General features: G+C 37.1%; 1 protein-coding gene across 5 annotated transcripts in view; it reads right to left on the reverse strand.

Annotated features, from left to right (window-relative positions):
- CEP126 (centrosomal protein 126) overlaps positions 1-14,093 on the reverse strand; it is a 43,865-nt gene that overhangs the window by 12,111 nt on the left and 17,661 nt on the right. For 4 of the 5 annotated variants that reach the window (XM_072850650.1, XM_072850649.1, XM_072850648.1 and 1 more), the window contains exon 5: positions 12,731-12,929. In XM_072850650.1, the coding sequence (XP_072706751.1) occupies positions 12,731-12,929 (199 nt within the window). The remainder of the gene's footprint in view (positions 1-12,730; positions 12,930-14,093) is intronic. The other variant, XM_072850653.1, reaches the window with a different exon arrangement.

A 14,093-nucleotide genomic window follows, 5' to 3' on the forward strand; every position in this document is an offset into this window, starting at 1 on the left:
TCAATGAGAGCTTAGGCTAAAATACAATCAATATTGAGCCTGGTGTTTTTACAACTTGGGGTCATAGCATCATGAATGTTTCCATCAAGTCAAAATTTACCTGTGTTCAATTGCAAAAGAAAATGATGTGGTTTTGGCATGAAATTCAGATAAAAGAGCTGCATAGTTCAACAAATTTAATCCTAAGTTTTATATCAATTCTACAATATCAAAAAAGGAACAAGATTTGTCTAAACAACACTACTGTTTCTGGATTGCCCTATGGCACAGGATGGTTTTTGTACTCTAACATGTAAGGGAGTTTAGAAAATGAAAGAGAATCCATAAAAAAGCAGATTTGATAGTGGATCTGCCCCAAAATGGAATTTTTCCATAATACTAGACTAATATGTTTATTTTCATACAAAGTGCCTCAAGTGATGAGGATTTAAACCTTGTCATGGCAAACACAGAAAACATCTCTCAACTATCATAATCACAGTGATTAACACCCCCCCCCCCCCCCCATGAAACCCCTTCTTCTCATCTTTCAGAAAGAAGAAAATATCATCTGATCTATGAGGACAGATCAGATCTAAGGGCACACGGAGGCCTCATCCACTCCGCCAACTTCTTTGTCAAACACTAACGTAGTGATGAATAAGAGCAACGGGCACCATATGAATTGCCAGTGAGATAACTTTATGTATGTACTACATAGGCATTTTCTTTACTAATACTTCTCCATTTAAACACAAACACTGAGATGCCTGACATGGTTTTAAATACATACTTTTTTTAAGTTCAAGGTTTGAAAATACACATAAACATCAAGGAAAGCATGCACATCAACTGTTTTCACATTCCCGTACGCTTCTTCTCTCTCTCTGCCACTTCCACACAACTGAGCAGCTAAATGATTTTATACCATATGTTGGAAAAAATCATGGTGAAAAACTGAGAAGCTGCATTAGATATGCAATCTTATACAATGAAGATTTTTTCTCTGATTAGTGACTTTAAATGGAAAATGTTTCAAGTAGCAAAATCTGTTAACCTAGGTAAATTATTATATATCCCCTGGCAATTACAATAGAATTAACGTTTTGAGAACTTACTAAAGAACGCATAAAATTAATTATTGAATAAGAACATATTTTTGTAGTAAAACTTTGTTTATTCTAATAAAATTGTTATGCTATAATATTGCATAGTTTATAGCTGTACAAATATTTGAAATTGCAGAATAAAAAGCTTAGTGAGTCCTGAAAGACTTTTTATGATTGAATTAAATCTTATCTTGCACTAAATGTTCAGAGGTTGGTGCAGTCTTCCATTATAGTGATGATCTGAGATAAAGAAACTAAATAGAAGAACAAAGAACCAAGTGTAGGGAAAGATCCCTTTAGGGAACATTTTCAAACTAAAGCTATACAAACCGGTGTCTTTCTAATAGAAAAGAATAAATAATGCTTTGTTAGTTATTTATTAACCTTTATGTTTGGCTAAATTATATTGTTAACCTCTGCTTGAACTTCACCAAACAAGTTTTCTGTTCACCATACAGAAAACTCGATATGCTCAGTTTTCTATACTAGGCCAAATTTAAGAAATAACTTTGAAATTTTCAGATGGGAAAAAAACAGTAAAAAGAAATTGTAGGTGACAGGCTTACTTGTTGTCTAATCTGGGAACTGCACCTGTATAGCTAAGCATATGTTTCTAAAATGACTAAGTTAAATAGAGGAAAAATTTGTAAGGATTGATTTTAAAAAACCTGTTCCAATAGCAGGTTAGCTTAAACTGGTAAATCTGGAGGGTGCAAGAAAAGTTGCAACTTTTAAAAATTAAGATTAAAAAAATTCTACCCAGTTGTGCTCCAGAGGTTGAAAATAGACTTGATCCTGCATTGTATATAATTTTACTCTCCTTGTAAAACAAAACCTCATGGGAACACAAAATCTCAGTTGAGGCAACCTCCAGAAATAAGTTAGGAACTAAAGAATAAAGAAGTATTCCTGATTTAAACACATACTCACTTTTACTTAGTTCATGAAAATTTCATTAATTTACATTTACTTTGTTGCATCATACAATTCCATCATTTCACACATTAAAGATGCTTATCATTCTCATTCAAATATTCACATATTTTATTTCCCTTTCTAGCCTACTCTGTAGTGAAAGTGAATGTCACATTTTCTTGTAAAAATGCAGAACTAGAACTACTTATGCTGACCTCAAAAAGCATTCAACAATTATTAATTCTTTTTTAGTGGCCAATAGCTACAGGGAAATAAACCTGGACATCCCAATGATTTAATTTGATTTAATCCGTGAGAATATTATAGGATGATAAGGAAAGAAAGATATTCATAGAGTGTACTTTTTATTTTCTGGATTAGCATATCGTTTCTGTTATATAAGTACAATTTATTGTATTGCCTGTTGCCTGCATTATCTTATGTCCTAACACATGAAATCTAAACCCAGCCTGTCCACATACTTGGTACTCTGGAAAAGGAAACACTTATGAGGAATTAAAGAGGTCACTTATATGTCTTAAGACTTAGAACAGCTGTGTCAAGCAATTTCATTTCAGTAAAGCACTAAAACAAAGAGAAAACATGAATCTAAGAAATCTTTCATGAGGTCAATGAAAGAACAACATTGAAACAAGTAAAATTTTAAAAGAACCTGACAAGTGAATTTTCTGCCAAAGGACTCTGTCAGAACACTATTACACTAAAAGGCTGCTATATGTATATTAGACATTTTCTGCAAAAGAAGTGCTGACTGTACACAGTTCCAAGAGGTGAACGGGAACACACTTCTGGAGATAAATGCTGGAAAAATGCTACCTACTCTGAAAACTCAGGCCCCTCACCTCTCACGCTACTTGCTATTTTTGATAATTTTGACCATTTTATTTACAGGTGTTCTTTGTGTGTTATATGTGTGTATATATAATGTTATATGTGTGTATATATAATGTTATATTCACATTCATTGTGAAGTAAAATACCTCAATGTTCATACAGATACAAAGCTACCTCTCAAAGCCAGTGAGGTACCTAAACACCTTTACTGGTTTTGAGTTTACCAACTATGGAATGGGAATAGGAAAATCCATTAGAAAATTAATAATCTCTTTTCTATGCAAGTTTGAAAAGCATAAGTACATGGCACTACACAATACTGATTTCACAGAAGATTTGGGCAGACCCAAGAAAGCAAATGCCACTGAGGCAGGATTTTGGCGCTTATGTTACACAAGAGATCCAGAATGCTCTGCCAAACTGACCAAAGAAGCTATGGAGATGTAGGATGACCAGAGAAAAGCTTCCTACCAACACCCCTGTCTTTCCTAGGCAAACTTCTAGGTGCCTGATTTTTCCCCAAGCTATCTACGATACAGAAACTAGCTATCTATGAACCTGAGTATTTAAAAGGACCCAATTTGCTTGTTTTGAAAATTACTACAGGATGCTAGAAACACAGGTTCAAACTCCTTGGGATAAAAAGAACTCAAGTTTCTAATTTCTTAGGCACTCAGGTACTTCAGTAAGCTGTAATGAAGGATTTTTAAAAATAAGTGATCTGAACACTGTCAGGATTTCACTCTGACTTCCAGTTTTAATGAAGTCCTGAGCTCTTCAAGGAGTTCGTCAATAGGACCCACTGGGAAACTGTCCTGGGGACAAGGGAGCAGAACAGAGCTGGCAGATCTTTAAGGATGCTTTCCATAGAGTGCAAGAGCTCTCGATCCCAGGTGTAAGAAATCAGAAAAGGATGGCAAGAGACCTGCATGGCTGAGTCGAGACCTGCTGGTCAAACTAAAGGGCAAGAAGGAAATGCACAGGTGGTGGAACCAGGGACAGGTAACCTGGGAAGAGCATAGGGACGCTGCCTGGTTGTGTAGGGATGGGGTCAGGAAGGCCAAGGTGCAGCTGGAGCTGAACTTGGCAAGGGATGCAAAGAATACTAAGAAGGGCTTCTACAGGTATGTCAGCCAGAAAAGGAAGGTCAAAGAAAGTGTACCCTCCCGATGAACAAGACTGGCAAACTGGTAACAACAGATGAAGAGAAGGCTGAGGTACTCAACAACTTCTTTGCCTCAGTCTTCACTGGCAACCTTTCTTCCCACACCTCTCGAGTGGATGGAAGGTGTGGACTGAGGAAGGATGCAAGACAGGGACTGGGGGAGCAAAGTCCCTCCCACTGTAAGAAAAGATCAGGTTCATGACCACCTGAGGAACCTGAATGTACATAAGTCTATGGAACCTGGCAAGATGAATCCCAGAGTCCTGAGGGAACTGGCTGATGTAGTTGCCAAGCCACTCTCCAGATATCTGGAAAGCCATGGCAGTCAGGTGAAGTCCCTGGTGACTGGAAGAAGGGAAGCATTGCACCCATTTTTAAAAAGGGTAGAAAGGAGGACCCTGGGACCTGCTGACCTGTCAGCCTCACCTCTGTGCCTGGGAACATCATGGAACAGATCCTCCTAGAAGTTAGGCACATGGAGGACAGTGAGGTGATTTGAGACTGCCAGCATGGCTTCATCAAGGGCAAATCTTGCCTGACCAACCTAATGGCCTATGATGGAGTGACTACATCAGTGGACAAGGGAAGAGCTACGGATATAATCTACCTGGACTTCTGTAAGGCCTTTGACACGGTCCCCCATGACATCCTTCTCTCTAAATTGGAGAGATATGGATTTGATGGGTGGACTGGTAGATGAGGAATTGGTTGGATGGCAGCATCCAGAGAGTAGTGGTCAACAGCTCAATGTTCAGATGGAGATCAGTGACAAGTGGTGTCCCTCAGGGGTCCGTACTGGGATCAGTACTGTTTAATATCTTCATCAATGACAGATAGTGGGATCGAGTGCACCCTCAGCAAATTTGCAGATGACACCAAGCTGAGTGGTGTGGTTGACATGCCTGAGGGATGGGATGCCATCCAGAGGGACCTGGACAAGCTCAAGAAGTGGGCCCATGTGAACCTCATGAGGTTCAACAAGGCCAAGTGCAAGGTCCTCCACCTGGGTCAGGGCAACCCCAGGTATCAATACAGGCTGGGGGATAAAGGAATTGAGAGCAGCCCTGCAGAGAAGGACTTGGGGGTACTGGTGGATGAAAAGCTGGACATGAGCTGGCAATGTGCGCTCACAGCCCAGAAGGCCAACTGTATCCTGGGCTGCATCAAAAGAAGCATGGCCAGCAGGTCGAGGGAGGTGATTTTGTCCCTCTACTCCACTCTTGTGAGACCCCACCTGGAGTACTGCATCCAGCTCTGGAGTCCTCAGTACGGGAAAGACATGGACCTGTTGGAATGGGTCCAGAAGAGGGCCACGAAAATGATCCGAGGGCTGGCGCACCTATCCTATGAGGACAGGCTGAGAGAGTTGGGGTTGTTCAGCCTGGAGAAGAGAAGGCTCCAGGGATACCTTATGCAGCCTTTCAGTACTTAAAGGGGGCCTATAGGAAAGATGGGGACAAACTTTTTGGCAAGGCCTTTTGTGACAGGACAAGGGGTAATGGTTTTAAACTAAAAGAGGGTAGATTTAGTCTAGATATAAGGAAGAAATTTTTTACAATGAGGGTGGTGAAACACTAGAACAGGTTGCCCGGAGAGGTGGTAGATGCCCCATCCCTGGAAACATTCAAGGTCAGGTCGGACAGGGCTCTGAGCAACCTGATCTGGTTGAAGATGTCCCTGCTCATTGCATGGTGGGTTGGACTAGATGGCCTTTAGAGGTCCCTTCCAACCCAAACCATTCTGATTCTATGATTCTATAAATATATATAACTGCATAGGAAACAGGTTTTCAGCTAAACATTTATCTCTCTTGCTTTCTATTAATTAATTTAGCATCTCAGTACTCAGAGTGATGGTTCTCTGGATCCTTACTCCAGACGCCTAATTCTCTCACAAACTAACCTAGCCATTCAGCTCCAGAAGTGGAATTCATAATGCTAGTTTTTAAATACTATTAAAATCATTAAATGATTAAATGTTGAGCCACTGAGCACCACAATGCATTAGTCCCTTTTTGTTTCTGGCCCATTAATAAATTTGCTTTGAACAGGCACCATCCACCCTACACATTTAAGAGATGGGACCATGCAAAAATAACATGGGACGGCATAACTGAAAACCATCATAAGGCAAACAGGCATGGAGAAAAATTAGGCATGCATATGCAATATTAATTCTAGAAGTTCTTAACTCAATTGCTTAACTAATAATCATTTTAATGACATAATTTAATGAGCAAATTAATAGTAATTTACAATCTATGTTATATTCAATGTCATTTTGGTTATCCCAAAAAAGGAGAAAGGAGATCAGCTAAAACTTACTCATTTTCACTTTTTTGGAATTTGCAGGTTGTAGGAGAAATGATGTTTTAAAAAATATTTTGTAGATGCAGCTATTTCTAGACAATACTTTAGAGACAGAAATGAAGGGGAAATAATGCTCATATATTTTTTTCCATTTTAAAGCAAAGAAAGAATCCTCCCTCTCACTGATGGTTAAGGTCTGAATGACGAGACTCAAAGTCCTGAAATCATTCTTTTCAGAAAAGCTTTCCAACAAAGTCTGATTTATGGGGAAAGAAGGAAAGAATAACCAATAGAGGAAAGTATTTCTCTGTCTTCTAGAAAACTCAGAATCTGTCTTCCTGGTTTATTCTTATTCAGATTTTGATGTAAAATATGCAAATAAGGCAAAGCATTAACGTTGACAGATTTGAATGAACTGGAGCTGTAGCAGAAAAAAATGATTAATACTATTTGACCAGTACACACCTTCTAAAAGACCCACAACTACAGAGTGTGTGAATATAATCTTTAAAATAATCCGTAGCTCAGCTGAGCAACTATCCTACCAGGTGTCTCTGACTTGCTAAAAAATTAGTATACATTTTTGCAATCTAAAAAGCATTACTTTTTCTTTTAGCAATGTAAATACATTGCAAAGATGGAACAGTTTTTAACATGTTTCCACTCCATCTTGTGCACTGCACAGCAGCAACCAAGGCAGAAGGTGGATTTATATCAGAAAATCCTGAAGGTCAGATACAGAAATACTTTTAGAATCATAGAATATCCTGAGCTGGAAGGGACCCACTAGGATCAGAGAGTCCAAATCCTGACTCCACACAGGGCAACCTAAAAGTTACACCGTATATCTAAGAGCATTTTCAAATAATATATATTTATACATCTCTAGAAATAAGTTTATCTAATGAGACAGTTTCATGTAATTGCCAACATTCACTACATGCTTCATTAATATAATCACTTGTCTTGAAAAAAATATTTTGTGACTGTTACATGTTACCTGTTTTACAAATTCCATTTTTTCAATCAGGTATTTTTGAAAACATACATTCCTCTTAAGAACTTTACAGACATGATTTACAAGAACACGTACAAGATTTCAGCATCCACCTTCCCCTAAACACCCTACTGACTTTAAAGGCTGGTATTTTTTTTTCTTGCCACTGTTTGAAACAGCGTAATTCCTTAAGTTGTTTGTCACAAGATCTTTCAGTCTCCTGGGTCCCAGTTATTCTCTGCTTATTCCTGTCCTCTGAATTCTGGGCGTCTGGTTTAATGCTTTATTTCCCAGTTGGCCATACTTCCTTATGGAGATAAGGCAGTATCAGGCATAAACTGCACAGCAAAGCTCAAGCTACTAAAACCCACAGAAGTGCTGCTGGGGATTTATAATAATTAATACAGCACAAAATTGAAAAAAGTGACTAAGTTTCTGTGTACCCAGGCCACCATGAGCCTGCTAGGACTTTGAAGGGGTAGAATTACTCTGGACAGCGATACTTTAATCTTGATGAAAAAGCAATAGATTTCCCAACATCCCCTTCAGACATTAGTATTCACTATCTCTGACAATACCAAGTTATCATAATATAATATAGCATCCTGACAGACCAGTATGTACAAACTTTTGTATCTTCCACTCCCTTCCTGCAAGCAAACATTTTATTATTACCATAACTGCAGTAAACTAAAGATCAGATACTGCTATTTTTTCCTTTGTTCCTCTCCTTTAACTACATTTATGAACAATTTATGCTGTTCCAGTAAAACAAATCACTTAAAAATAGCTATGAAGTATGGTAGAAATAACTTACTGCATAGCTATATATAAATGTTTCATAGATACATATACATAGATATGGATATATATGTATGAATGTAAAACAAAAAATGGAGCCATGTTAATACATATGGCCATTCTTCTGAAAAAGTATATACTTGTAAAGGAGGAGCAGGTATATATTAGATGACAGTTCTCAATTTCCCTGTTTGTGAGCTATGCTGTATATATAACAATCCTAACTTATCCACAAGGAAAGTCTTATTAATGTATTAATCTACCTGTGAAAGAAACTATTTTGTACTGAAAATGCTGTTTCAGTTTCAATCCTACATTATCACCTATTCAAGCAGGGCTTTGAATTGAGGCAAGACACTCTTCAAATGACTGAACATCCAGATTGCCAGATATGAAGATTGTAATGCCATTTTATACAGCACAGGCTTGGAATAAACCACTATCTTACATAAAAAACCCCTACTCTTGAGGAGTACACAATCAAAACAAGTTTGAGTATTTGAGTAAAATAATTTAGTCTGGAGATACATTTCAATTTGCCTTTACAGCAAATGTGAATTTTGGATTAGTGAAATAACGTGGAAGATAGTGGTATGTTGAAATATTGGTTGAAAGCCAATAAAAACTGACCCCCCTGATCTTGTCAAAAGGAAAATGAGTAGGGAAATCACTCAAGTTTGTCATATAATTTAAGTGATCATCATAAAAGATGTTAACATTCATAGTTATAAGTAAAAAGTGTCCAACATTTCTAGATTTAAGGTGACATAGAAACCTATTCCAATTCTTTGAATGGTCTCTTCAAAATCAAATCTGACTTTAGTTCCAGTGCCATTTTATCCTAACCCTCCCCTTAAGAGTCTGTTTTCCTACTAGCTAGCCCTGAGAATTCTACAAGTTCTTGACACTTGGAGAGAGACTGTACACAGGCACTCCTTTTTTCCATGCTGGTCTTGTCTATGCCTCTGAAGAGTTAGATTGATACAATACACCTTGCAGAAGGAACCCTTGTTTAACTCATTCCAGTCATACTACAAATGCACTTGAAAATGAACTCAGTTTTTCCATCAGTTACCTGAAACAACTCCATTTCATAGACACAGTCCAACCTCAAAAGCATAGTAATACAAAGAGCTAACAGGCATACAGGTCAACTCACTCATGAAAGTAAGGCTATGCACATATCTATGTGTTTGCAGCATCTGCTGCTTTCATTCAGTGGAACATCACTTAGAAAATATTCTTCATTATTTCTCAGAGACTTAATTCTATATGTAACATATATAAACACACACACACAGTATAATAGGATACAAAATTTTATTGTATTCGAGATAATATAATAATAACTCTCTGACCTCATGGTTTGGGTTGCAGTTTCTGAGAAATGACAACTCTGTTCCAGTCCTTGTTTCAATAAATATTGAAGCATTTTTTGCCAAGGGGAACAGAATCCATAGAAAGATTGATATGGAGTACTTCAATGGCTGCACAATACACTTGGAAAAAAAGGAGAGCCAAGGTACAATTCCTGCTTCAAATCAGTCAGAAAGGGATTTAAATTTGGATTTCCCAAATACCACTTGAGTAACCTAATTATGGTCATATAAAGGAGGGAAGAGGAAAATACAGTCTCCATGTTGTAGTCTATACCTATTTTGTCTGTGAATTAGCTCTTGCTTCCAAGTGTTTTGTTGAAAAAGTGAAACAATAGAGATAAAATGTTACGTCAATCAAACAGTTTAATTCAAGCATAATGTATTTTTCTGGAAGAGCATAAAAATATTGTACTGACCAAAACAATTTTGTATGGCCACAAAATTAAAGAGGTGGTGAAAAGAAAAAGACAAAAGATATATGAACAACACTATTGCGTGTCACAGTTGAGCCATTTTAATGGAAATTTTCTAAATTATTCAGTTCAAGGCAGGTGACATAAATGGAAAATTTCAACATAAACAGTTAACATTTGGAAAAATTATAAACACTTGGGAGTAAGGCCTTTTGGTGAAAGGCTGCATGCAGCTTTAGCTAAAGACCGTGCTACGCGCTCCACCTTAAAGGTTTTATTTATGCCTGCAACAAAACCAGGAAAGGGCTGTGCAACAAAACCTTTGATTGTGAATGAAGTTAACAATATTAATTTCTTCAAAATGGAACATACTTATGGACATATAACAAATAATAATTTGATGTACTGGCTCAGACATAACTGTTGCACAAAATAAAATCTACTGCTCTCAATATTTCAAGCAAAATAATTTTGGAGAATGGTACAAGGGCCACTAAAAACCTTGGCTTACTGCTGAAACTATACAAATTTTTAGGGATGGAAAGCAGGGAACACACCAAATGTACTGGTAAGGGCCTACATAGAACTTTATTACCCTGCAGGAAAGAAAAGAATTTTAGGAATCTTTATAATCCTGCTGGGCCTGTAAAAACAGAAACAAAGAGAGGTCAAGGGATCTCAATAGATGGTTAGACTGCAAAGCATGTACACAGTGAAATACTTCGACATTAGTTTCAGAAAGGCAAGCACTGTTGAAATGACTTTGGACAACAGAGAGTAACAAGACTACTGAAGCCTATTCATGTCAGTAAGAGTATTATAAATAATTATAAATTAGAAATTTTATTAGTAAAAGTATTATAAATACTATTTCAAATCACAGGAAGTCACAATGCACATGCACACCAGCACAATCCAAGCATTAAACTTCCAAAACTCAGGCCTTAGAACAATGACAATAGCTTTCTTGACTATTTTTCTAATCAGCGTTAGTCCAAAGCATGTCATTTCAAGAAAGAAAGTCCAAATGTTTGAAGGATAAATATTTATAATTTGAAACTATTTATCAGCGGGAAGAAGCTGAGCAACCCCTAGTGGTAGCAGAAAAATACATTCTGGAAAAAAAAGCAAAATTTTTTACAGGACCAAATCATTTTAAAAAATACATTAATTTGTAAACACAAATTCCTGTATTATATGCAGTGTCCAAAGCTGATGACAATGTTTAGAAAAAACTATGAGTAAAAAATCATGCATGACTCACGGAAGTTTTGCCCTAGAATTCAATTAGAATGTGATAATTGTGTTTGATAAAATACACTACAATATAGTTGTCTTACAATATATTAAGAAGAATCTTTTTATACATTTTTCTCAAAAGCATTGCATTTTTTTTCCTAATTCTAAGATGTCCTAATGCAGCTACTGCCACATTCATCATCATTGTTTAGGGAGGGATTTGCAAACACTATACTAATGAAACACACAATGTGGTATTAAAAAAAAAAGTTTAGACTTTTTGTATTTTGTTTGAAAGTGGTTATCTAGCATTCAGTTTTATCAGCTGTCTTCTATAAATTGCCATTTGCTCTTCCTTCTTTTATGCTTGGAAATAAGACTGAACACTAATCCACAATCTTGCCAGTACAAACTGTACTTTCTGTCTCCTCAACCTTTTTGAAATTTACTCCAGTTGAGTGAGATTTTCTGTGTCAGCCATCAGCTGCTCAAGGTTCTCATGAATACCCATCAGAACAAAGGAGGTACAAAGACAGAGATGAATGTGCCTGAAAACATCTATATCAAAGAACTCAAAATATATCTGAACTGTATACAGTCTTTCAAAAGTTATCCATACAGATGTATTAAAAGGAAAAGCCCTTGCTCTACTGCCACCAATGATCCCATACCTCTAGCCATCACCAGTATAAAGGGATGGTGCTTCACAGTGTCAAGGTCATTTCAGACACCACAAGTCCAGATACCAGTAGATAATATTATAAAATAAAAGAATGAGTCCAAATTATGTCCTCTTGTTTCCAAAAAAATGTAATATTTAAGACAATGTTTCCAAAATCAAAGACAACATTGACAGACCTAAAATCACACTTAAAAGTGCAGTTATAAAAAATCCCTTTGGAGCTCAGATCTTCTTGATTTTCACTTTGTTTCTGAGGTGACTTTTGAAACTGATTTTGGGTCCAACAATTAGTTTAGGAAGAAAGTTAATGGGCTTGTTACTGGAACACCTTCATCTATTCCAAAGCTGACAAAAAAGGATCTCAAGAGACTTGAAGTCAATCCCTAAGAAATCATCACACACTGGGAAAAAACCCAAGAAACAAAAAAACCCCCAACGTTTGACCTATCATAATTATACTGCTATAGCATTTTGTGCTGAGCTGTAGCAATCAGCAAAGCAGAAACTTAAGTGCAAATTGCAAGCCGCCAATTTAAGTTTGGAGCTAGCACAAGACTCCTGCAGTAGACTAATGGCTAGCTACTTCAGAGCCAAGAAGTCTGACATACAAATCTTACGTTCACAGAAAGAAAGACAACATGACAGATATCTCTGAAGAATTTGTGAAAATATTCTTACAAACATTCTTAAAGATCTCTGATTTCTTACTGAAAAATATGTATAATTTTACTATAAATAATCTATTGGTACGGCATAGTGCAGTGTGCCCTCAGGTGTTGTCTACTTGGTAAAGTGCGCTTAACAGACCTTTCATTTTTATCACATTCAATAAACTTTCTATTACATTTAAGAAGCATCATTTAACAAATCACATGAAAATATCATACCTCCAAGTTGCTGACATGCTGTTTTTCAAGGAGTTGTTGCATTTCTTTCAGATTTTTCTGGAAGAGAAGTTGGTTACTATCCATGTTTGTTCTACTGCTGTCTTGTATTGTTTTATCACAGCCAACCATTGCTGAAATCTGCTGCTGATGGAAAGAACCGTTTCTAGATGTTGATGAGGATGAAGTGTCATCTGTGGTTCTTGATGCAAGCAAATAACTTATTACTTTGGCTTATTTCTATGTGTCAACTATACACTTTTAAACATGTTCGTTTCCAAAAGTATACATCAATAAATGCCTGGCAAGTGAAGGACAGCTATACTATATGTAACTACAGGTGGTGCTGTTAGTACTATCTAAAACTGTCCAACACTTTCCATTTTAAACCTTCTTTTCTGTTATTTATAAACAGTCAGACTTTTCTGATTGGGTTCTTGGGTGACTGCCTCAGACTGAATTATTCTGGAAAATGTCAGCCAACAGTTTGGTCATTTACAGAAATGGAACACAGAAGGTTTTTTTCAAAAAAACAAGCAAAATGGCCTTTATTTTTCCATAAGGTTGGCTTATATAGAGCATAACTATATACTGATGCTGTCAGATACTCCCTTACTTCAAATAGCAAGAAGGCTTTGTAGTATCTAGAGAGCCCAACTCTACTGATGATGTGTAATGTCAGTAATGTGGTACATTGAAGAACTTGTATTTGCTACCTGAGAAAAAAAATGGCTAGTGTAGCTGGGTACTGTGGTCAGGGTGAACCCAAATTAAGATAGAGGAAACCACAGGTTTCTACAGGATGAGAATTAGCAAGAACTGTGGGGCTGGTTGACATCCAGGAATCAAATAAGCCAAGAAGCATGTGAAGCCAAATTACAAGGAAAATGTGCAATCAGAGACTAGGAAGGCAGGGAGTGTGGAAAAAGATAAGTTCAAGAATAAAAAGCAGATAGAACTGGAACAAAGCTGGGTAAGATCACTAGGAATAGGAACCAAGCTTTGGAAAACAAGAAGCAAGAACTCGGTGGATATCAAGGATGACAAAACCAAGAAACAAGTAGCATTAACCAATAAGAAAGGTAGGCCTTAAAAAAAAGCAAAGATAACCCACACACCAAAATCCACCAGCTCATAGGTAAATCAAGCTTTAGTCTTCTGTAAGTATAACTACTACCAGGGTGCCGGCTATGCTTGACTGCATAGGTGGAACAGTTTAGTGAAGGACACTGATCCTGTCTTTTGGCTCCAACCTGGTTCAAGGGCCCTAAATGCCCTTAGTCTGGCATACCCAATGTGGCACTTACAGAAATCTCTCACCAGATCCATGCTTTGAGTTCTCACATCTGTTCAGTAGAGCCATAAC

The sequence above is a fragment of the Ciconia boyciana genome, chromosome 1 (assembly GCF_034638445.1).
Source record: "Ciconia boyciana chromosome 1, ASM3463844v1, whole genome shotgun sequence".
Classification (NCBI taxonomy): domain Eukaryota; kingdom Metazoa; phylum Chordata; class Aves; order Ciconiiformes; family Ciconiidae; genus Ciconia; species Ciconia boyciana.